The 26,429-nt window shown below is 36.5% G+C and overlaps 1 protein-coding gene across 8 annotated transcripts in view; it reads right to left on the minus strand.

The window, feature by feature from the left end:
* The window catches only part of MED13L (mediator complex subunit 13L), a 320,005-nt gene that overhangs the window by 128,933 nt on the left and 164,643 nt on the right, over positions 1 to 26,429 (minus strand). For 6 of the 8 annotated variants that reach the window (XM_054527655.2, XM_063712262.1, XM_024256631.3 and 3 more), the window contains 2 exons: positions 24,667 to 24,751; positions 10,034 to 10,117 (listed from right to left, as the gene is read on the minus strand). In XM_054527655.2, coding sequence (XP_054383630.1) covers positions 10,034 to 10,117; positions 24,667 to 24,751 — 169 coding nt within the window. Of the gene's footprint in view, positions 1 to 10,033; positions 10,118 to 22,638; positions 22,763 to 24,666; positions 24,752 to 26,429 lie in introns of those variants that run through there. The other 2 variants (XM_054527657.1, XM_054527658.1) reach the window with 2 other exon arrangements.

A 26,429-nucleotide genomic window follows, 5' to 3' on the forward strand; every position in this document is an offset into this window, starting at 1 on the left:
TCAGAGACAGATCTAATAATTTCTACCAACCATACTTAAAAGCTTTATTTTTATAATATCCTTTAACACTCCACAACAGTCATATTGTTATAATATACATTATGCATTTTCAAAATTTTTTCCTTTGACTCCATAGAAGGATAGCAACAGAACCACAATGCTAGTAAACACCATATTTTCAAATTCATACCAAAATCATGGTGATTTCAAACATTTGGTAAGACTACTTCTTTAAAATTAGAAAATAGCTGATGTCATTATTTTAGGGGTAAAATCAGTATACAATATGACATTTCTTATATTGCCATTATGTAGAAAGATTTATAGTAGAAACACCTACCTTATTTAATGCAAATTGTGTATATAAAAACTGATTCATAAGTATTTGATTGGCAAGCTTTCTCTAGTACAAGAAATTACCAACATCATAAAAAATTATCCTTAATTTTTTCTAAATATTACTACTACCAGTTTCACTACTAATAGCAAACAGCTACCATTACACAATAACCAGATGTTAGGTTCTGTATTAGCTACTTTATTTATGCTATCTTATTCAATCCCATAAAATTCATCTATAAAAGGCAAGCTTAAGTGAGTAATTTTAAGTTTAATAGAATTTATTTATATAATCTTTTTCTTAACATTTTAAATTGTTTCCTTAAACTAATGAGGAAAAAAATGTTCGAAAAAAACGTGTGAAGTCAACCAAAAGCAAAAATATGAAACCGTATTCTTAACCATCTTTTCAGCAATGAATATTCTTGTCGAAAGAGAAATGTTCTGAAATCTAACTCTAATCTACAATGCTTTCCCCCTGCTGCCAAGTTGCTACACAGATGCCACAGTCAGAAAATTTTACCAAGTGTGATCACACTTTTCAAAGAAAGGACCCCATTTACTAACAGCACACTACGAATCAAACAGGCAGCCATCCCTCAATCGCCTCCATTCCCCTCACAATCCTATCATCTGCCTTTCAGCCTTGTTTGGTCACCTCCCAGACCTTCCTTCCTCTTACTGGTCTGTCTCATTTCTCATCATCCTACCTCATTCTGCAAAAAAAGTTCACAAGGGCTGTTAAGAAACATTTGCATAGAGCACTGAAAGTGCATCAAGAAAAGGTTTTATATAAATGTTAACTCCAAATACATAATAAAGATCTTTTATGTCTATACATTTTTTCAAAGATGGTACCCTCCTTGACAAAGGATGGTACGCAATGTCAAGTTTTACATCCTAAAATACGTATCAGGTTCCCCTCCCGGTGGTACAAAGTAGTTCCTTCCACTCCAACATGACACTCCCTTTAAATAACAACTATAGATTATGAAGAAGATATTAAAACCTGCAAAAACCGGAGTTACCAAATGCAGGAAGATCCTGGGGGAGGGGCAAGAGTTTACCACCAGAAGGAGGAAATGGCACTGAATCAATCATCCTCATTCTCATCAGAGTTGTCCACCTACCCCTCCATCCTCCTTTTTAAACAGTTTGTAGCATAGGGCAGACTGAACCACAATAGCTAAAACTGAACAGAAACCCGACCTTGATTCTTAGTGGCACAGAACCAGAGGACTGAGTTAAAGAGACCACAGCTGCTGAAAATGAGAATAGAAATTCTGTAAAGAAGAGAATGAGAGACACAAACTCTGCCCAAATCTCTGGCCAATTCCTAAATTATGTGCATGGTGCAGGCTCTCAACAGCCCTCAGAAGGCTAAAACAGTGGTTTTCAACCACGGTGACTTGCCCTCCCAAGGAAACTCTGGCACTATCTGGAGACATTTTGGGTTGTCACAACTGAGGAAGGAAGGTGTGACTAGCATCAGGTAGGGAGAGATAGGGATGCTGCTGAAAATCCTACAATGCACAGGACAGCTCTCACAATTATCCAGCCCATGAATCAACAGTGCCAAGGCTGAGAAACCCTAGGATAAAAGAAGTAAAGAAATTTCAGCTTCTGCCCACCACAAAAGAGACAACAGTTTGGAGTCTGAATTCAGCCAAAGTTAACCCCTTGCTTAAAAAAGAAAGAAAAGAAAAGAGGAGAGGGGAGAGGAGACCAAAATTCAGCCAAAATTAACTCCTTGCTTAAAAAAGAAAAAAAAAAAAAAAGGAGAAAAGAAAAGGCCAAATAAACAATGCGTTCAAAGATAACAGAATCCAGAGTCTCCACACTGTATCATTGTTCAGAATATAATTCAAAATTATTCAACATATGAAAAAACAAGAAAAATCTAACCCATATTCAAGAGAAAACACAACCAATGGAGAAAATCCAGATTTTTTTTAGTAGCAAAAATCTGTAAGCAATTATTGTAAGCAGCTTAAGGACATAAAGGAAAATGTGCTCACAATGAATAAACAAATACAAAATGACAGCTGAGAAACAGAAATGATAAAAAAGGTCCAATGGAAATTATGGAACTGAAAATGACATTATTGAAAATAGAATACACACTTTCCAGTTATTTAAATCTTCTTTTAAAATCTGCCTTCTTTTATGTCCACACCATAGTAATGTTCACTCAATTATTTTCTATAAAGACGGGATCTCACTGTGTTGCCCAGGCCGGACTTGAACTCCTGAACTCCTGGGCTCAAGCAATCCTCCTGCTCAGTCTCTCAACTAGCTAGGACTATATGCTTATGCCACAGCACCCGGCGATTTTCACTAAATCTCGACTATAATAATATAAACCAGAAACTAAATGGAAATGAAAAGGATGATATCATCTAAACAAACATTTGATATTATTAAACCAGCGGGTTCAGTCCGAAAACATACCGTAAGTATTACAGTATCCTTTTAGGATTAGTAATAGAGGTGGCAAAAATATATGGTAGACTATAACAGGAATTCATAAGTAATAATCTCAAGATTCTTAAATTGTTAAGCCACACTGGAAAATTAATTTATACTTAGTACAGCTGAAATTTTCCAAATTAAAATTAAGACAACATTCCCCTCTCGCCTACACAGATGAACTGTTTTCTCATTTTGTAAATAAATACAAAATAAATGTGGAAATGAAAAAATATAGTAATAGCATAAAAATAGGAGCAGTCATTTCCCTCAGACAAGTCTGTTTTTAACTTGCCATAAAATTCCCCCCATGTTACTGAGATGCCATGAAAAAAGAATGGAAACAACCTTCCAGGCATATTCATTTTTACACTTTCTCTAAATTCTAAGATACTTCAGCAAAGTATGCCAAATTTAGCTACATTTACAAAGCAGAGGATAAAACATTCCTTTTTAAATGTAGTCAACTTCTAGAGTAATCCATTTCATTAATCTATGAGAATGATCTAGTTGATATACTGCAATATCATTCTATGGTACTTAGGCTCAGTCTATTATTTGGTCAGAAAAACATACCATGAACAACATCCTAAATGAGGCTGAGATATGAATAAACTCAACAGTACTTCCCTCATGCTACCAAAAGGTTAAACTTTGAACCTTTATTCATTCACGCTCTGAAGCTTCAACTGACTTGTTTCCAACAGGGAAAGTGGCTTTTGGCTAAGACACCTTAAGCAAAGGTGAATAGGTGGTCACCTCTGTAATAAAAACTGAAATTAACACCTCCACTCCCATTTGGGACCTACAATTTCTCCTCCCATTTCTTGATCTGATTATGAGTATCGTTACTCAAGTTAACATAATCCTTCCCTCTCTACAAACATGTTCTTTTAAAATTTTCCAACTCTTGGGAAGAATGATATCAAATCTCTTGCAGTGGTGAATATAAGAGTTACCTTCTGCTTACAGCAGAACTAAATACAATGAAGGTAACATGCTCTGAGTGGTAGAGAAAAAAGGAATAAAAGATATGGATATACACAGAGACATACATGGGTAGGACATGTCCAGACTTCACCAATTTCAGTTCACTTAGAGAATCAGAGAATCCGAAAGCTAAAAGACAATTTAGAAATAAATGCTAAAACTGAAGTCCCAAAGGATTCACTAAGTCCCACAAGGTCAAATAGTTAATGGAAGATCATCTACATTTCCGGATGAACGGTCTACTGAACAAGGAGAGATTTGTTTCGAGCTTAGTTTCAGTTATGTAGCAGGAATTTAAAAAGGAATTACAATAATGGTATTCTCTCAACCTCTCCAGTATATTAAAAAACAAGGTATAGGTCAGGCGCAGTGGCTGACGCCTGTACTCCCAGCACTTTGGGAGGCCAAGGCAGGTGGATCACCTGAGGTCAAGAGTTCGAGACCAGCCTGGCCAACATGGTGAAATCCCGTCTCTACTAAAAATACAAAATTAGCCAGGTGTGGTGGTGCATGCCTGTGATCCCAGCTACTTGGGAGGCTGAGGCAGGAGAATTGCTTGAACCTGGGGGACACTGCAGTGAGCTGACATCGCGCCTGTGCACTCCAGCCTGGGCGACAGAGCGGAACTCTGTCTCAAAAAAAAAAAGAATTAAAAAACAAGGTATGTCTTTTACTATAAAAAAGAATTTAAAAAACAAGGTATATCTTTTACTTTTACTATAAGGTATTTTCAATCCTTCTTGAAAATAGCACATATTTAAATATATTTTACTTTAAAGTGTAAAAATCATAATTATTGTTGACATATACTGTTTAGACCACTAATAGCACAAATGAAAAATAAAAACTAACAGTCATAACTTCTTTTAAGTTATTAAGAAAAAAAGAAAAAACTAGAAGAGTTAGATAGAAAGCAAATACTGTATTTAACTATCATCACCTCTGGTTGAAGTGGTCTTTCAATTTAACATTCCCCTATATACGTTTATGAAACTACAGAGCAAAGTACCTGGTACACGGAAGGTACTTTTTAAAATTATAGCTACCACTATAAAACTTTATCACAAGCCCTTATTAAGTGTTTGTCTGCTCCCTTCCTGGAATCAACAGTTTTGTGTTTTGCAGCTACTTGTAAAAAATATGGCAAGAGCTCTACATTCAGTATCTTCACTTCAACTGCCATTTATAATGCAAGCTACTGCAATCTGAATTTTACCACTTGAAACTGCCAATGTTATAGTCACCATGACTACATAATTGCCAAATCTAATAGTCTTTATATTACATGTTTTACATGCCTCTATGGCAGACACAGCTGATCAATCTTGAAACTTTAAAATTCCATGGTTCTGGTAACACCAGTCTCTCTTGGTTCTCATTTCCAGTTGACTCTTCAGTCTCCTTTATGTATTCTTGTTTCTGTACCCATTCTACAAATGTTGATGATCCCCAAGACTCTAACTTCATCCCTCTTCTCACTTTTCACACAAGCCCCAAATATATTCAAATGGCAGAATACCTTAACTCCCTCAGATAGACTCTCAGAAAATGACTAAATATTTTATAGAGCTACAAAAAAAAAAGCTGTAAAACTATTATGCATGATTATGTAAGTCCAAACTGTCCCATTAATATTTATCTATGGATTTCCCATTCAGCAAGCCCTTATTAACAGATAGGCACCACATGTGCAAAGTAAATTTATGAGTAAAACAGAAAAAAATATAGATAGCTGCTGATCTCATTTTTCTGGACATTAAAAAGAGGCTTGCTTTACCATTCACATTTGAAGTGTCTGCTCACCTTCTAGACTAGGGATCCCTTCTCTGCCTTCTCATCTGGGCATCTCTACAAGCTAAATAACACAGATGACTGGGCTATAACAGAGTCTGGGGAAAAAGAGGAGGATGGAGAGAAGGCGTACCACTCAAGAACAGGGCAGGTTTGCCCATGAGTCAGTGATAGCAAATTAATTCAGAAAATGGAATAGCAGGTTGTTATCTTTGAGGAGATAAAGGGGAGGATGAAGAAAGGAAAGGAAGGGAAAGTTTCAAAATGCTAAATATGGTTCTCCTACATCAAAACACTTCTGGTATGAGCTAATAATGTATTGTTACACAAAATACACGCTTTGCTATTAAACCAAAAAAGTATTTATATTTCTTAAATATGTATGTTAGGTAATGTAAGAAAATAAAAAAGTTTTAAAAAGTCTGAAGTTAAGAGGGGAGAAGACAAAAACCATAGTTACAGTAATATACTTTCAGTGTGTATGCGTATATGTGTGGTGGGGGTGGGGGGGGTGTGCACATGTGCTATCAGCACATACAAAAGTAATTAGAATATCTGAAAACATGTGATGCTCTCTGGAGTATCACCCAAGCACAGAGTAGATCTGCCCAAGAGTCAGTGACAGCAAATTAACCCAGAAAATAAATTAGCAAGTTGCTATTTTTGTTAACTTAGCTTCTGTATACCTGATACCAGAAAAGATCAAAGGTCCACTGTTATTGAGGGCAATAAACTGTTTCCTAAAAATGACATTCAAAGACTAAAGTGTATAGATTTCAAATTCTCCAGTAATAAAATGTGGATTGAGATTAAATTAGAAAACAAACGCCTTCCCAAGAGAGAGAACCTGCATGACTGGAATAATTTCCAAATGATTTTCACTGGTTTGTTTTAAAACATATTCTGAATGCAAAAGCTTTTTTTCAAGTTCAACCTAAATCTTAGAAAACAGAAATTTGGTATGTTTGATTTTAGTTGTCACCACTCGAGGGCAAACCCAAAGTTGTCTTTTCTACTTATTCTTTTCCCAAGGATATGAATAACAAAAGATGTCAATATAGAGAAAAAATTACATTGAATGAATTTCTATGTTTCTAAAACTACCTAATCAAATACATATATTTAATATATAATACGTAAATAATCTATTTTAGAATTCTCCTGAACATCAACTCATATCAAACATTAAGAACTCTTTTAGGAGTCCATTAGTAAATGAAATCATAGCACAAGAACTTCAAAGGAGTACAGAAAGAAATTATAGCACAAAAAATCATACGCTATTATTCTAACAGGGAGAACCCATTCATCAGTATTTTTTCACCATGATTAGAATATCTAAAATATGCAGTATGAGAAATCAGGAATAGTAATAATCAGTAATGCTAGTAATCCTAGCATATACTATCTATATGCTAAGATTATAGATACTATATACAGATACTATATGCTAGTATTACACTATACTTAGAAATAAGAGCTTTTCTAAAACATAAATTTGTACATTTAATTTGTTTAGCACTGGGCAACAGGTTTTCCTCTCCATTAGTCACTAAATGGATCTGTACCAATGTACCAAAAAAGACACAATTAAACTTAAGAAAAATTAATTTAATTCATTTCTTTCTCTCAACTAAATTATAAACAGCCACATAAATTACCTAATTTAATCTTCACTATAACACTCTAAGTAAGACATTATGATTTTCAATTCAATAATAATAAAAATTCAGCTGAGATAAACAGTTTGTCCAAAATCTAACTTGCAAGTGGAAGAATAAGACGTGAACCCAATTCTCATCTAATGCTAAATGCTCTCCTTCACAGCACGACTGTCCATTTAAAACTGTCCATCTCAGGCATGACTACTGAGATCCTATTTCAACATCTACCAAGAGGCTCTATTTTCCACTCAGAGAATAAGAGGAGGAAAAGTCATCATACCTAATAAAGTTTTATTAAAGCAAATGCCAATTTTTAAATTCATCTTTGATTTAAATGTTTTCTAATTGTTAAGCTTTTCTGAAATACTATTTCAAAATAATTTACATTTCTGCACTGAAGGAAAACAAAGTCCCATATTCAATCATGAACATAAAGTCTAAAATCCATTCAATTACAGTGCTCAGATATCAGCAGCCTCCCATTTATATTGAATCAAATTCCCAAATACATTACATGCATTATTTACATCATGCTTGCTAAAGTTATGAAGATTTTTGGAGCCGAAATGAGTGTAAAGATATACAAACTCTATATAAAATAGGCTGATAACTATATTTGACTTTTTAACATTATTTTTTACTATTAACATACTAATTGCTACTCCTTCAATCCCTACTTTATATCTACATTTCCTCTTCATCCCCAAGTGGCTGTCAAATCATCCTGTATTTTATGATCTAAAGCTATTTTATGACTAGCTCATTTAACTCACCAGTGACCAGTGACACAATCCATGTTAGGCATGGACAGACGTACTCAGAATGATAAAGAAGGTCACTGGGATAAAGCACTCCATATTTAACTCTGCAGAGTCATAAACATAAAAGCCAAATTTAAACCACTCAGAAAATTTAAATTTAAGTCCTTTGTAAATTTAAGGAGAATGCTAAGATTAAAAGCAAAAACCAAAGGCCAGGCACAGGGGCTCACACCTGTAATCCCAGAACTTTGGGAGGCCAAGGTAGGTGGACTGCTTTGAGCATAGGAGTTCAAGACCAGCCATGGCAAAACCCTGTCTTTACAAAAAATTTTAAAATGAGCTGGGTGTAGTAGTGTGTGCCTACAGTCCCAGCTACTTGGGAGGCTGAAGTGGGAGGATCGCTTGAACCCGGGAGGCAGAGGTTGCAGTGAGCCGAGATCACGCCACTGGCACTCCTGCCTGGACAACAAAGCAAGACCCTGTCTCAAAAAATTAAAAAAGTAAAACTAAATAAAAGTAAAAACCCATGAAACACATTAGTTAAGCCAAATCTATACATACATACATATATATATACACATATATACATGAAAAAAAAATCCCATTTCATCAGTCAAAGTATCTGTAAACAGAATCAAACTTTTACACACCCATACACATTGCTACTTTTTAAAAGATTTTGAATGTACTGAAAAGGAAAATGCTTCAAAGAAGTTTATGGTGATTTGACAAAGAAAACTTCTGGTCCCTAATTTATCTGATTTGAAAATTTTCATAAATTATGTTTGGTTAATGAGAAGATTCCACAACCATTTCATTAAAGATTTAAGGCAGACAGGTTGAGTGAGAAGACTACTAATTAAGTCTCTGCTAGAAACTAAGAAAGTTAAGTAAGCAAAGGTTCCTAATAACGCAGGAGTTTCCAGCTGAAATTTTGCAACCAAAAGAAAAGGCCTAATCTTAAAACTACTATGTAAGGCTTCAAGGGCTCTAATCTGCACCCAGTACCTGGGACACTTAGGGCAAGTACACTGATAATAAAACACAATTTAAATTGAATACCATGCTCACCAGTAATGAATATTCACCATCGACTTATGATTCCAATTATGTGTATGCTACACTCAGAGGTAGCCAAAGTAAATTTTAAATTTTGAGGGTTTTGTTTTCCAATTCTGGTGTGACTGATCTAAAATTCCATGTCTGTATAGTATCAAGGACTGCATTTAAACACACACATATGATGGCTAAAAGTTTAGGATTGTTTAGGAAAGTAATTCACAGTTCTGGTTTTACAATCATCAAAGATGTGTTGATCTTCTTTAAGGGGTACCAATGAATTGCACAAAAATTGTCACCATTTCTTCACTGTTTTTAAACTTATTCCATACAACACTTTTAAAAAATTAATGATGAGGCCGGGCACAATGGCTCGCACCTATAATCCCAGCAGTTTGAGAGGCCAAGGTGGGCGGATGGCTTGAGTTCAGGAGTTCGAGACCAGCCTGAGCAACACAGCAAAATCCCATCTCTACCAAAAATACAAAAAATTAGCCAGGTGTGGTGGCATACACCTGTGGTCCCAGCTACTTGGGAGGCTGAGTTGGGAGGATCACCTGAGCCTGGGAAGTCAAGGCTGCAGTGAGCCAAGATGGCACTACTGTACTCCAGCCTGGGTGACAGAGTGAGACACAGCCTCAAAAAAAAAAGAAAAGAAAAAGAAAAAAAAAAGTCAAAGATGAGGAAGGAAAACGGAAAACAACAAAACAGATTATCTTAATTCCAAATAGTATAGTAATATGTGGCTTAAACATGAGTATACTGGCAATCACCTTTCTAATCAATATTTAATATTGAATATAAATTTAATAATATAGTATTTAAGAACACTGTGATGCAGCAATCTATTTGAGTATATCTAAACTACTAACATTATTAGGAAATAAATAAATCAATAAGCTGTTCACCCACCCACAAGGCCAAAGAAACCAAAAAGCCAAGAGCATTCTAAAGGCTCACCTTTTGTTGACTGGCTTTTCATCCTTTTCATAGGGTCGGACAAACCATTTCCCAATCCTAACGAAGTTCTTATCCATTAGGCACCTAAAATAATTACATCAAGAATTACTTTTATAGTATCAGTAACAAATTAGTAAGTCACTGAAGCAATACACCAGATGAGATATATCACCAAAAATAAAAACATCACCAATTAAACAATCAAAATGTTTTATCACTTAAAATTTTTACATTATACTTTCCAAAAGAACTCTGGGACACTGGGCACAGATTGTTATGCCCACGTAAAAAAGAAAATGTAAACAAAAGTAAGCAAAATAAATTGATTGATGTATTTCTAAAACATCTTACGCTTCAGAATTACTTCAAATAAAATCACATTTCTGCATAATTTCAATTCTTGCATCATCAAGAATGTTAGGAATACAGCATTTCTTAAGAGAACTTCAGAGATATTCGTCCAAGCCACTGACACCCATCTTTCAAGTTTTTTTTTTGAGACAGAGTCTCTGTTGCCTAGGCTGGAGGGCAGTGGTGCAATCTTGGCTCACTGCAGCTGCCACCTCCCAAGTTCAAGTGATTCTCCTGTCTCAATCTCCCAGGTAGCTGGGATTATGGGCGTGCACCACCATGTCTGGCTAATTTTTGTACTTTTAATAGAGACGGGGTCTCGCCATGTTGGCCAGGCTGGTCTCGAACTCCTGGCCTCAAGTGATCCACCCGCCTGAGCCTCCCAAAGTGCTGGGATTACAGGTGTGAGCCATCATGCCCAGCCCATCTTGCAAGTTTTAATGCTGGCTTTTTAAATTTTTTATTTTTTGGCTTTGCATGTGATAGGCAATACTTTTTACGTGACAAGGATCTCAGTGACAAAAATACAGCCCAGCTTTATCTTAGGTATTTTCTTTTTGTAGGCACAATAAAGCACTTGATTATGGCTTTGCGAGAAACAAGGAATTGCAATTGTGTCTTCTATAATGAATATCTGCTTTATTCATATACAAGCAGTGGCCCACTTCTGTTTCCATGCCACTTGTGTATGTCATTTTAATGTCAAATCACAAGGTATTCTAACATGTCTTTTTGAAGACATGTTAAATGGCAAGTGAACCCAACTCTTGTAACAACAATAACATGCACAATTCAGCTGAACTGACAACAACACAGAGAGTTATGACCAAGTTCACTCATGTGCAGGCAAATGACAACTGTATCTTAATTGTCACCTGGCCAACTGTGGATGCCATGGATTGTAAGGAGTATAACTGATTTTAAAAACATAAAAATGAGGCTGGATGCGATGGCTCATGCCAGTAATCCCAGCACTTTGGGAAGCCGAGGCGGGCAGATCACCTGAGGTCAGGAGTTCGAGACTAGCCTGGCTAACATGGTGAAATCCCGTTTCTACTAAAAATACAAAAAATTAGCTGGGCGTGGTGGTGCACGCCTGTAATCCTAGCTACTTGGGAGGCTGAGGCAGGAGAATCACTTGAGCCCGGGAGGCAGAGGTTGCAGTGATCTGAGATCACGCCATTGCACTCCAGCCTGGGCAACAAGAGCGAAACTCCATCTCAAAAAAAAAAAATAAAAATAAAAATAAAAACAAATAAAAACATAAAAATGTGGGGGGAAATGGGGGAAATGTGCACATTTGGAACTAGTGAAATACAGTTATCTCTAACAGTATTCAATGAAATTCTACACATTTTGTAAGAAAAGATGTCAGAACACTGAATGTAATTCTTCTACACAAGGTCCTACCTACCAGCAAAAGAGTTATATAGCAATTCTTTATTCCATATTGAGGCAATTCTGCACATGGCTTTTGCCTCTGTAATTTCCACACCATTGAAGAGGATGGAAACAATTCAAGCCCTCACCCAACTCATTACAGGTTAGATGGGTTAGTGAATGGTAATAGTTTCTGATGACCACAATGGAACTCCTTTTGGGCAGAGTCAATTCAGAGAACCAATGTACCAAAAAGTCACTGGGCTCCACTGGTTTTACTTTGAAAATGAATGTCTACTGCGATCTTCATTGTTCACAATGAAGAAAATCATTTTCAGAGTAACCAAATCTGTTTTCCTAAGCTTATAAGTTTAAAAAAAAATGCTTTTTAGGGGTAAGGACTGTGACTCCATTAAATTTAGAATAGGAAATATGGCACACCCAGCCAAGGAGGAAGTATTCAATAAGCAAAACTGAAAAAGTATCTCCACAGTTTATTCACTAGCTAACAGACTTAATTATATTTTTATTAGCGTACATATAGACACATTTCCACTAGAACTCTAGTGTTTGATACCAAGTTTCTGCAACAATATTATCAGTAACTGCTACCAGAATCACTATACCACCACTACCTGGTTGATTACCATTTAACTCTTGTAATAGTAATAAAACATGAGTGTTACAATGGCAATTTTTATAGATGAAGAAGCTGAGGCACAGTGAGAATGTCATCCAGATAATAAACAGCAGAGCTGCACACAAGCCCAGGTATATCTGATCACAGAGCCAGGACATTTAATAACTAGCATATACCAACTCTCATGCTGTCACATTTTCCCAATTCTTTCCTTATTTCTCAAGTCCAAATGTACCTTGTAAATTACAGGTCTATTTAACGTGGTAATGCTTCTTTATTCTCCAAAAGCCATTGTTAAATTGAAGGTATATCTTAAAATTGATAATGCTGAGAATAAAAGCAATAAGGCACGTAACAGGTATGGAGTCACGTCAAACACTGAACAGTCTTCCAGTAACACACATCCTCACTTAGTAAATACTGTTTTAAAAAATATTCATCTCCTCATGTCTTGAAGGTCAGAATTCAAAACAACCATTTATTCACTAACAAATCATAAATTTACAGTGTACAGAAAGAAAAATCCAAGGCTATAGACAGTATAATATGAAATAAAAGCCGATAAAACATCTGTGACTAAAGAGGACAATGTGTGAAAGTTTATTTGTTCTTCTATCAAGTAAAAGTCACAAATTCTATATGCTGGACTTCATTCCAGAAAAAACAAACAAGGTCTGGAGGGTAGAAGAGCAGTGTACAGTCAAGACCACTCAAGGACAAAAGCAAAAGGCAAAAAGGCTGATGAAAACGCTGAGAGTCCAACACTGTGTGAATAGAGCTCCTTGAGTTCCCACTGCAGGTCATATTTCTTCGTCAGGTAATGTCAACAAAAGGTTGTTACATACAAAACAGCCATGGAAAATACTGATGCTTCAATCTGAAACCCTGTGTTTCCAAATGAGAGTCACAAATAACTTACATGATTTTTCATTTGCTAATGAGTTTCTCTGTGATCAATGATTTCCCACACAATGAAAGGAAAACATGACAGCAGGGAATTGCATGAAGTAGTGTTTTTACTCAGTTTTTTAAATACTGGGACAGAGATGGGAGATACACACACAGTCCCTCCAAGATTAGGCAGTATAGAAGTATTTCCACATGATTATAGGAGGAAATGAGAGAGAAGGTGTGCCTTTTCTAAGGAAGACCTAATTGATACAAGGGAATATGCTGACTGAACAGTAGCCTGTATAGAGGCACAAAGTCCTTGGTTCTCAAACGTTTTTGGGTCATGGGTCTATAGCTTTAAAAAAAAACTGGCTGGGCACAGTGGCTCACCCCTGTAATCCCAGCACTTTGGGAGGCCGAGACGGGTGGATCACCTGAGGTCAGGAGTTTGAGACCAGCCTGGCCAACATGGTAAAACCCCGTCTCTACTAAAAATACAAAAATTACCTGGGTGTTGTGGTGGGCACCTGTAATCCCAGCTACTCGGGAGGCTGGAGCAAGAGAACTGCTTGAACCCAGGAGGTAGAGACAGCAGTGAGCCAAGATCACACCATTGCATTCTGGCCTGGGTGAAGACAGAGACTCCATCTCAAAAAAAAAAAAAAAAATTAATGAGACAGGCACGGTGGCTCAGGCCTGTAATCCCAGCACTCTGGGGGGCCAAAGTGGAAGAACACCTTGAGGCCAGGAGTTTGACACCAGACAACATAGTGGAACCCTGTATCTACAAAAATTACAAAAATTAGCTGGGTGTGGTCATGCACACCTGTAGTCCCAGCTACTCAGGACTCAGGGAGCTGAAGTGGACAGATCACTGGAGCCCAGGAAGTCGAGGCTGCATTGAGCTATGATGGCACCCCTGCACCCCAGCCTGGGTGACAGAGAGAGATCCTGTCTCAAAAACAAAACAACAACAACAAAAATTAATGAAAGCCACTATAAATTCTGTCCTCAGAAAAAATGTGTGGAAGAGCAAAACAACACACACAATTACATAGGGTTGGTAAACTACGAAGCATGTCCTTGGCTCTGAATTTCCATATTAAATACTACCACTAACGTCTATTAACCCTGCTTTGGCCCGAAATCTCTTTCTTCTCCCTTCTCCTCTAATTTGAATTCTATTCATTCTTTCTGTCCCGGATCAAGCCTGCACACTACTCTAACATCTACAAATCAGCACTTTCACCACTGAGTTGTAAAGATTAAGTTCTACAGCTTTATTCCCCAATAAAACTATCAGTTCTTTGGGAGTACAGACGATGTGTGTCTGTCTTATCCACTAACAATATTCAACAAATAGTTAAGTGCCCACTATGTAACATGCTTAAATGTATGCTCTATATTGGGAGGTGCTCAATAAACATATGAGAAATGAATGCCATATACCAAGGAGTATTTTCCTATTCATAATGTAATGCTGGCATTTTTCTTGTTTATAATCACTAATCATGGGTAGTCTTGTACTGTTATTTGAATTTTCTTATGTGTATGTATTCTCGCTAATGCAACAGTGGTGTTTGAGGGGAAAAAAATCTACATATTTCAATTCTTTATAGCCCATCATATCCCACTGAAGATTAAAATCATAGTAGATTCATAGACACTAAAAAATGTTTAGTATGACCAGCACTGCTGCCCAAATGCTTTAATGATATTTTAAAGAACATAATTTGCAAATCTTTTAATGAAAGATAATTCTAAGATATAAAAGTTACATCAGAAATATAATTTCCCCTTTTTTACACTCTATCAAGCTTTGAGGTTCAAAATTTATACTTAACTTCACAAATAAATAAATCAAGCAGACACACTCCATCAGGCAAAAACTGTTTCAAATCAATATCATCATAAATAGTGCTAAGACTATATATCAATTAACCCTGGTTCTCTACTCAGTAATCCCAGTCATTATTATTGAGATTTTCTAAATGACTTCACTATCCAAATATGATATAATGCTGTAAACTAGTACCATATTATCTGGCAAGATCACTGTGATGCCAGATTTATAAAATGGTCTTTAAGCAATAGTACTAGGAAATTATTTCTGTTCCCAACCCCCACCACCTCCCCAAAATCACTGTTTCAAAAACAAAACAGCTGCTGAAAAATGAAAATGAAATCAGGCTGTGTGTATGTGTGTACCTAATGTTTCTGTGTCATGCCATATGGCTCTGAATAATTAAGCACAAATGCAGCCTGATTCCAAAGTTGGCACCCCAAACTCTAATCCCAAAGCCACAGGCAGACCTGATGTAAGATTACAAATGTCACCAGAGCAGCCACAGCCTAGCTTGGGAAGCCATTTCCCAGATGAGACAGTTGGGAGGTATAGAAGGGAGCCCATCACTAGCTCTGTTCTTTCCTGTGCCCTTCAAATTATTTAAGTATGACAGTTTTCACAGATTTCCCTACCATAACCTCAACAAAATTACATCTTCTGTTAATCACTGAGTTACAGAGCATCTCACATAGGCTAAATTTTACATTACTTCATACTAGAGTATCTCCACCAGCCTCAAAGCCTTTTGCTCACCATTGCAATCCAAATCAAATATATATGCAAAGAAGTCTCCTTCCTAGAAACTACAATGCTCCCAATCCCTAACCAAATAAAATAAACCCACATAATCAAGGGGCTGAAGAAACCTTTCCCAAGTGATCCCTATATTTTGTTATATTTTCTTTTTCTTTTTTTTTTTTGAGACGGAGTCTCACTCTGTCACCCAGGCTGGAGTGCAGTGGTGTGATCTTGGCTCACTGCAACCTCTGCCTCCCAGATTCAAGCGATTCTCCTGCCTCAGCCTCCTGAGTAGCTGGGATTACAGACGCACCCCACCACACCTAATTTTTGTATTTTTAGTAGAGACGGGGTTTCACCATGTTGGTCAGGCTGGTCTTGAACTCCTGACCTTGTGATCCACCTGCCTCAGCCTCCCAAAGTGCTGGGAGTAAAGGCGTGAGCCATCGCGCCAGGCGATTCCTGTATTTTCATTACTTTAGGCTACTACTGTGCCCTAGTGGATACAGTCTCCTCTTGCCAGGCAAGCCCTATTAATCCCATCCTCTCTAACATGCCTGTCCAGTTAGCCTCTTTTACAAGCCTAGCCTCACCTGAAATGTCCATTCTAATTTAATTCCAAAAACTTTATCTCTCCTCTAGTTTTAAACTTTTAATGTCTAATCTCACTCTCCAACTACCAAATAAAATTATGTACTTATTTATTTATGTTTAGAGATAGGGTCTCACTCTGTTGCCCAGGCTGGAGTGCTGTGGCAGATCAGAGCTCACTACAGCCTCAAACTCCTGGGCTGAAGCCATCCTCCTGCCTTGGCCCCGCAAATAGCTGGGACTACAAGTGCACATGTCACCACTATCAGCTAATCTTTATTTTTTATTTCTTTAGTTTTAATTTACTTTTATTTTTATTTAGAGATGGGGGTCTCGCTTTGTTGCCCAGCCTGGTCTCAAACTCCTGGCCTCAAGCAATCCTCCTGACTCAGCCTCCTGAGTAGCTGGGCTTAGAGGCACAAGCTGCTGCTCCCAGATCAATTTTGTTTTTTTAATTTAAAGTCTTAATTCCTTCCCTTGACCAAAAAATATTCACTAAATAGCTACACAGACTGATTAGTCTCAGGGTAAATGTTTCTTTCCAGACATTTACAAATAGACATGTGCTTTCAGTCACTTGTTCTACGATATCTGTACTGACTCTTTCATTAAAGTACATGCCCCTTAAGTCTAAAGACTCGTTCTCCTGCTTTCTTTAGAGAAATAAACACTGTTATTTCAATAAAATTGGTATTTATTGATTACTCATTTCTTGCTCCTGTTATCACATTGTACCCAACGACTCTCAATGTTACATCACGATTTCTTTAACTAGGGCGGTACATCCCACCATGCTCCAGTGAATATGTTATTCTGAAATCCCTTCACCACCACATATGAGGACACTGCTCATTTGCTTTTTTTTTGAGACGGAGTTTCACTCTTCTCGCCCAGACTGGAGTGCAATGGCACGGTCTCAGCTCACTGCAACCTACGCCTCCCAGGTTCAAGTGATTCTCCTGCCTCAGTCTCCCGAGTAGCTGGGATTACAGGCATGTGCAACCACACCTGTCTAATTTTGCATTTTTAGTAGAGTCAGAGTTTCATCATGTTGGTCAGGGTGGTCTCAAACTCCTGACCTCAGGTGATCCACCTGTCTCGGCCTCCCAAAGTGCTGGGACTACAGGTGTGAGCCACGTGTCCGGCCTCATTTGCCCTTTGATAATCACCTCTATTACAATAACACAACACATTGAAAGATAGGAATAGACAAATATAATGCTATTGTCATCATAATTATAATTCCAATTTTCCCCACATTATTTTCACTGTATATTCCAAGTAAAATATCTTAACTCTAAACACTGAATCTTGGCAAACAGAGCAGCTCTGGGCCAAAGGCAATTTTACAGCTGTGTTATAAACTACCATGGGGTAAACATGCTGACAACCCACTAGTACAGCAGCACCAGCTGACTGCTCTGAAGAGCCATTATGTTTTACAAATGTCAGATACCCACAGATTAAAGTCTCCCTAAGTAAGTATGGACATGATTAAGCATAACAGCTTCAAAAGACCCAAGTAATCTTCTCTTGTATGCAAAGCAATCATCTGCATTTTAGAGAAAAAAATGAGCTTTCTATTGAAATTAACTTATATATTTTATTCTAAAAAGTTAAGAAAATTTAAAGTATACTACTGCACATAATGCCAATTTGATAGCACTGTGTCAGACCTTTTAAGTATTTCTACATAGCTAGAAAAGCAAGATTTTCCTAAGTCCCATATGTGGTACAAATCACTCAAGCAATAAGAAAAACTCTTTTTAAGTTTTTGAACTGCACATATTTTCCGGCTTTTTAAAACCTTTTACATCCAATATTTTACTTTATTTTGATAGAGTTAGGTGAAAAGGATATGGTATATTATGAAAACTTATACTAACTATCCTAACAAAGTAACAGCCATTAGGTCTGCAATATTAAAAATGCCAAATGAAGAAACTCTTGAAAAATGATTGCAGATTTTTTTTCCCATCATCTATTGATAGCCAAAGCACCTTTCCCTAAGGAGTGTGAGGCAATCTTAACTTAAAACACAAAGTGTAACCTTTGAGAAGTTCATCATAAATACCTAACAAAATTTCCCTAAATTGAGGACTGATGAAGAACAATCTCAACTGGTGCATTATTAGAAAGGGAGGAAGGATGGAAAGAAGTAGAGGGGACTAGCAGAGACTCTACATAAGTAAAAACTACATTTTATCATTCTGCGCATTTTTCTACATTTTATCATTCTGCGCATTTTATCATTCTGCGCATTTTTCCAACAAAAAAAGATAACTGATCATTAAGAAAATAGGAAGCACGTTTACTTTTTCAAAAGCAAGGAAAAATCAGTGTAATTGCATGATCTAAAACTATAAAATTCTCAGATACTGAAATTCTGACAAATTACAAATAAAAAACGTACCAAAAGAAGCCAATAAGACTCAAAGTTTTAAAAACCAGGTATAAGTAGCCATAGGTATGTTTCAGAAACATATCTGTTTCAGTAACATAACTGGCCAGCTGTCTGGAAGACAGATTACAGTAACAGAAGGGGAAGATAACTCAATTAATAGGTATGGTAGATACATTCTTTTCCCAAAGGTATACTATCCCCATGTGTATACTATATAAATAAATGCTATCCCTTCCTGTCCCACTGATATCAAGCTTGGCCATGTACCTTGGGTATCTTCCTACTGAAAGATGATACCTTGTCATGCATTAGATTTTAAGGTTGGTGCTGAATGTCTTGGCCAATGAAATGTGAGCAGAAATGGGATATACCATTTCCGAGCAAAAGCATTAATGGGCGACCATGTGCTCCGCCACTGCTCTGTGCTCTCTACCATGGGCCCACCTAGTCATACCCAGGAGGGTGCCCTGCCAACATGAGTTGTGGAGGGAAGAGGATATAGTACTATAATCAATTGCTCACAATGAACATGCAACATGAGCATGAAATAAACTTCTACTGGATGAGCTAGTAAGATCTTTGAGGTCTTCTGTTACTACAGCATAACTGAGCCTAACCTGACTGAATACTTCATAAAACACTTATGGTATCTTGAAGCAGGCCAAAATGAAGAGAATGGGACCAACTGGATGGACTTCTGGAAGGCTGGTAAGGAAAGGTGGGGAATTCAATATTATATATTAAGAACCACAATTCAGGAGGGTCAAGATATCAAAAAGTCCATCACATGGAAGCAGAACTGGTTGCATTATAAATGATCCCAAAGAACAGAGTTAATGAAGAAATGAAAGTTAGAGGAAGACAGATTTCTGCTCAGTGTAAGACTTTCTAATACTAAGCACTCTTTAAAGATAAAAAGAACTCTTTGGAAAACTGTGCTTACTTAACCAAAAGTATATATTCAGTAAAAAAGATATTATAAGGCTGGGTGCAGTGGCTCACACCTGTAGTCCCAGCACGGTGGGAGGCCAAGGTGGGCAGATCACTTGAGGTCAGGAATTTGAGGCCAGCCTGGCCAACATGGTGATACCCCATCTCTACTAAAAATACAAAAATTAGCCAGGTGTGGTGGTGGGTACCTGTAATCCCAGCTACTGGGGAGGCTGAGGCAGGAGAATCGCTTGAAACCGGGAGGCAGAGATGGCAGTGAGCCAAGATCGTGCCACTGCACTCCAGCCCAAGCAACGGAGCGAGACTCTGTCTCAAAAAAAGAAAAAAAAAAAAAAAGATATTATAGAAAGGGATTCCACAATTAGCTGGGTAAATTGACTATGTGACTTTTAATGTTTGTCTCCAACTCTGAAAAGGTAATATCAATACTCCTGTTAGCTAGTATCAACAACAGTTAACCATTTATTGAGCTCTTACAATGAGAAAGGTACTGTGCTGAGCCAAAGAACCCTTCACCATGTTACTGGTGAAGGAACAGGAGCTCAGCAGGCTTTAGTCACTGGCATGTGTCACACAGTTAACTGGTAGAACTGAGACCCAAAATATCTCTTATCTCTGAAGGAAGTGAAGAAAAGGACTTAAGCAAACACGTACCCCCAAAAAGAAACATAAAATTAAAGCTAACTATGTTATCTTCTGTCTGATATCGTTATGGAAAATGCTCTTCAGTAAGTAGCAGTGGTCTTTTCGGTGTTTTTAATGGACAGATGACCCTAGCTAGATATATACAATGTAGTTTCAACAAATACTGAAGAGTTACAGGAGAAGTAAGTGAAAGGTGAAAATATTTAAAGTCACATTACCACAGAATTTAAAATATTCTACACAGCATCAATATAAGATTACCTCAGCACCAATCAATAGCAATGACAAATGAAATTGTATTATTCTGTGACAAATTTCCTTAATTTCTATAGCAAAATTGTTTTTCAATAACTCACTTCAGCGACATTATTCTGCATACAATAGAAATTGCAGCCTTTTGGAAAGAAGGTCAATTTATATGGCTCCTGCTTAGCTGTGAGAGATTCTCAAGGTAGTAAATGAAATTCCCTTTTAATTAAACCTATCTTATGCTTAAAAAATAAAAAGCAGAAATAATAGATCACAATACAAACTTTGTTAACACGCAAACTAAGGAAAAAACGGCTAGGAAGACACAAACGCTCTCCAAGGGATAAAGTCCTTGATGATCTGTTTTAATATTCTCAGTTCGGCCGGGCGCCGTGGCTCATGCCTGTAATCCCAACTCTTTGGGAGGCCGAGGCGGGTGGATCATGAGGTCAGGAGTTCGAGACCAGCCTAGCCAATATGGTGAAACCCCATCTCTACTAAAAATACAAAAATTAGCTGGGCATGGTGGCACGCGCCTGTAGTCCCAGCTGCTTAGGAGGCTGAGGCAGGAGAATTGCTTGAACCTGGGAGGTGGAGGTTGCAGTGACCTGAGATCGTGCCACTGCACTCCAGCCTGGGCAACAGAGTGAGACACCATCTCAAAACAAACAAACAAACAAAAAAAACCCTCAGTTCTAGCTTTCAAGCCAGAAACTCACAATATCCACATCTTATCGAAATAGAAATGAAAAGGCATAACAGAAAATTGCCAGGAATAAGAGAGTAAATAAATTCTCAATAAATTCATATTGTAAACAGGTTTTTCAAAGACTACAACAAACGGTCGTACAGGTATCCAACATTTTGGCTACCCTGGGTCTCACTGGAAGAACTGTCGTGGGCCACACATAAAATACACTCTAACATTAATAATAGCTGAGCTTTAAAAAAAAAAAAAGGAGGGGGGAGGGCACGGGGGTGGGGGGGAGCTGTGCGTAATTTTCATGATATCCACCACCACAGATAAGCAATCATATATTAGCCCTTCCAACTTCTGTTGACAATGAATAAATGGAGCCAACAACAATCATTTAAATTTGCTTTCCTATCTCATGAGCAGGGTAATTTTCATTCATAGAACAAAGTTACATTAAGTTTGATAAGAGAAAATTATTATCTTAAAGAACAACAGGATTAGTACCATTTTTCAAAAGAATCTGAAGTCATCCATACAAACTACATGAAGATGGTTTGTTTGATCATTATTTTCTAAAAGAAAAGATGTTTTATTTGTTTCAAAATTGACTCCTGTAGGAGGGCTCAAATAGAGCATTCTGGAACTACTTTATGAAATTTGAAAGAATACAAATCAAAGTATGTAAAATAAAAAATTTACGGTGAAAATAATTACTGACATTAACAGTATGTGAGGCATTATGTGGCACACATGATATGTATCTATCATCTAGCAAAAGCTCAAGGTACATGGTGTCCTGTACTTAAATGTTAACTAAGGCTTAGTGAGATTAGGTAACTGTCCAAGTAACAGACCCTGAAATAAAGCCAAGGAATAACCCAAAATTCTTTAGAACTATCCCAAACTTTATATGTCATAATTAATTTCCTTTTTTTTTTTGAAACAGGGTCTCACTCTGTCACCCAGGCTACAGTGTGGTGGCATGAACACAGCTCACTGCAGCCTCAACCTCCTGGGCTCAAGCAATCTTCCCACCTCAACCTCCCAAGCAGCTGTGACCACAGGAGCACACCACCATGCTCGGCTTTTAAAATTTTTGTAGAGACATAGTCTCACCATGTTGCCCAGGCTGATGATTTTCTTATAAATAATACTTTAATTTGACCTGACTTCAATTTCCAACAAAAATTCTGAATTCATGAGCCAAAAATAAATGAATTACCTGCATTTCCCCTCCCTCCCAGTTTTTCTGCTCTTCTAATTGTCTCTCGACAAAGAAACATGCTACCATTGCCAGTACAAAAGTTAAAAGAATGTAATTCATCTTCGCATTTGTTCGTATTCTTCTGAAAGGAATAAATCATGATATTAAAAAAAAAACACAGTGAGCTACAATTTTAAAATATACTTTGTTCACACACCTTGTAACTTTGTATAAAAAGAAGTGTGCTTAAACGTGCATTAATTATTGCAGAGATATCAAGAGCTTTATTCTGGTACAGGATTATGGCAACAGTAAGTTTTCCACATTTTCTTGGATAGAGTTTGTGTGTACACTTTGTTTTACAGTGGGAGACAGAATTACCAAATATTTACAATACTTAAGAGCACTCAACTCTTAAATCAATGGTTCCACATGCATAGTACACCTTAGTAACAGATGATTTCTAGGTCTACTCCAAAAGACAGATTTGGAGGAGCACTCAGAGGAGCTAAAGTTGAGAATGAGAAATAGAGAAATCTTCGGTGAGAAAAGTCTTCGTGAGTAACTTAAATAACATATCAACTGTAGCTCAAGTATCCTAAGCAGTTGTATTATAGTGGTAACCACCCTAGCCAATAGTTTGGATGAGAAACTGGAAAGTCCTTACAGTTTTGATTACCTGAAAGTACTACATATAGACTCAGGAAGAGAAGTAAAATGTTTTTCTCACACAAGCTCTTAATGAACCCATTCTTTCTCATCTACTTCTCCCCTCAAAACACTATTCAGAGCCTGGAACATATTGTTATGCCAGAAAGTAAGGGGATGCTCCAACTATGGGATCATGTCAAAAGGACATAGGAGCGAGCCATCACAAAGGGGCTTCCTCTGACCAAATCTGGAAGAATTTAAGCATCAAAATAAATGATAGTAAAAATCAACTATAATCCATTCAATAAAATAACAATCCATGGGTCCCAATTTACATAGCAAGATAAATAAATAAATAGGGAACTAAAATGGAAGAAAATGAAAAAGCTCTTCCTTACAACAGGATGCCAACTAATAAAAAGTAGAAAGAATGGTGGCATTTGAAAATTAACAGTACAACCATAATGGTAATAAATGATTTAAGCAAGAACCTCCAATATAGGCTAAAATAAATAAATGAAAATTTGATGAGAAATAGGATAATTATACAATCTCATTGTATCTGGCCAGAAATTACATATTAATTACAAATACAAAATTGACAAAGATAATAGTTAACAAAATACTTATTAGTTTATAGCGGAGAAACTTGACAGAACATTACCTCAGTCAACTGACAGGACATGTTAACATCACTAACAATGGGACACTGACGATATGAGCCTACTGAAAACACATCACTTCTATGGTATTCCTACTACTAATAAAAAGCATAACCTGAATTTTAGCATGAGAAAACTATCTCAAACTGAAAGTCAATATAAGGTTTGAACTCAACAAAAATATCAATGTCAAGAAAGAAAAAAAGACTAAAGAACTGTTCTGGATTTAAAGAGACATGAAAACTAAATATAATGTATGATCATGGATTGAATCTTAGGAGGTTAAGCTATAATGGATGTAACTGGGACAACCAATGACATGTGAATTGAACTACGGGTTAGATAATGGCATTTTATCAATATTAAATTTCCTAATTTTTATTATGATACTGTGCTAATATACCTTTGTCCTTAGGAAATATACACCAAATACTTAAGGGTAAAAAAGAACATCAATCTTGAGTTTACAAATATGCAAATGACTTAGGGAATAAATTTTAAAAATAAAAAGTACCGTTGAAGGGCAGGGAATATTGGAGTTCCTTGTACCATTCCCAAAACTTCCCTAAATTTCAAATTATATCAATAGAAAGAGAAACTAAAGATTTATGTAATTTTCATACTAGCAATAAATCATTGCAAGTGAAAAGTTTTTGAAAATTACAGGAAACTCTCAGTATCTAGCAATATACTTGGTTGTCTGCAAACCACTGTCTGCTGTTCCTTCTCTTACCTTTCTAACAGATTGTGGATCGCTTTGAAGAGCAGCGTCCTACATTCATAGGAAAGGCCATTTTCCCAGAGTCCTTCTTCCACAACTGAAAAAAAAAAAGAAAAAAGAAAAAAAAAGAACCAGTAAAAAGGACATCCAAATAAAAAGAAACTTTTAAAACATTTTTCTAAAGCAAAGTTCATGAGTTAATTTAAATGACTTAAATAATCTCACACTGAAACAGAGAGTGGAATTTAAGTATTTGCCCAAAGTTAGAAAATATTTACGTACAAAAAAAAGTAATGTGTCTTGGTTTTAAAGTCTGAAATATGAGGCATGGTGTAACACTCCTCCCATAAATGTCTTCACAATCGGCTTCTTCAAAGTTTAAAATCATTTAAAATTCTCAAATTAATCTATTTAAGAGTATCGCAAAGACTAATTTTGTTAAAGTTCTATTTAAAGGTAAAAAGAATGTCACAAATTAATAGCAAAGTTATAAAATGTTTTTGAGAGGGAAAATCAAGAGAAAAAAAATTCCAAAAGTGTCAGATTTACACAAATGTCTTTACATGTTTTGAAGGTCTAAAGGACATGATTTTAGAGACTGTCAGGAAATTACATCTTCCCAGAACATCAAATTTATTTCCTGAATTTATAATTTTGTTAATGTTTGACATTTTGGGAAGTATCTTGTTTGCCTCTGAAATATGTTATAACATTGAGCCACAAGTAACACCAACACCAAAAGAATCCAACGTATTAACAACGCCCCATGCATTCCTAAAACTCCTTTTATTTTCGTAAATATATAAACAGATACAAAATGTCCTAGAGAAGACAGTTAATTTCCTTTTAAATTACACTAGTTCAATGCAAGATAGCAAAAAATTGGAAGGATGAAAACAACATTCACAGAAGAAAATTTCCTCTCTTTTACTTGTTATCTTGACAAAAGCACTCAGAGGAGAAAATTCTGACAGAATTAAAACACACATGATATCCATAAGGCATGTTTAATGCTTTTACCACACCAGTAGACATACCAAAATGCATCTCCATATTCTCAAATCAGACAGCATTTGAAAAACTACACATTCAGGCCTTTTATCTATTAGACTTTCTGAAAATTACAAAGCTGAATTTTTTTTTTCTTGGTTATGTCAAATAACTTTTTGTCTTCCTGCCTTTGTGGCTAATACTGATTTACCAAATTTTCCCAAAGCAATCTCTGTCTAAAACAGTTATGATATTTACAGCAAGAGACATAAAGTACAGCAAACAGAAAAACATTCCTGCTAACAAATGATAGTCTTTACTTAAGACAGAACATTCCAAAATTTCCAACAATGTTCTGCAGGTATCATGAATCTATGTTCCCTCTGACACATTTATCCTTTGGGTGGAACTTTTTTGGGTTTGAAAGAGAGCTAATATCTCAATAGAAAGAACACCCCACATTAATTTGTTTTTATTTCCTAATGTGTTTCACTGACTCTAAGGCACCATCAAGTTTAAGATACACCATCATTTTGCAAACCACCAGGAGAAGAGGGGAAGGTAACAAACTATAACATCATTCCTATCACTTACAATTTTTACTTTCCAATTATTCAAAGAGCTCCTTTAAACGTGAGTCCTATTCATCATATTCCATTATTATGCATACGTAAAACAGATTAATATAAGCAAAATAAATTAGTTAAAAATTCCTAACTACATCAATATTCCAAGTCTACCTCTTCTGAATCAGTCTTCAACTCAGTCACTGGTGCGGTATCTTC

This window comes from Pongo abelii, chromosome 10, assembly GCF_028885655.2.
Source record: "Pongo abelii isolate AG06213 chromosome 10, NHGRI_mPonAbe1-v2.0_pri, whole genome shotgun sequence".
Lineage (NCBI taxonomy): Eukaryota > Metazoa > Chordata > Mammalia > Primates > Hominidae > Pongo > Pongo abelii.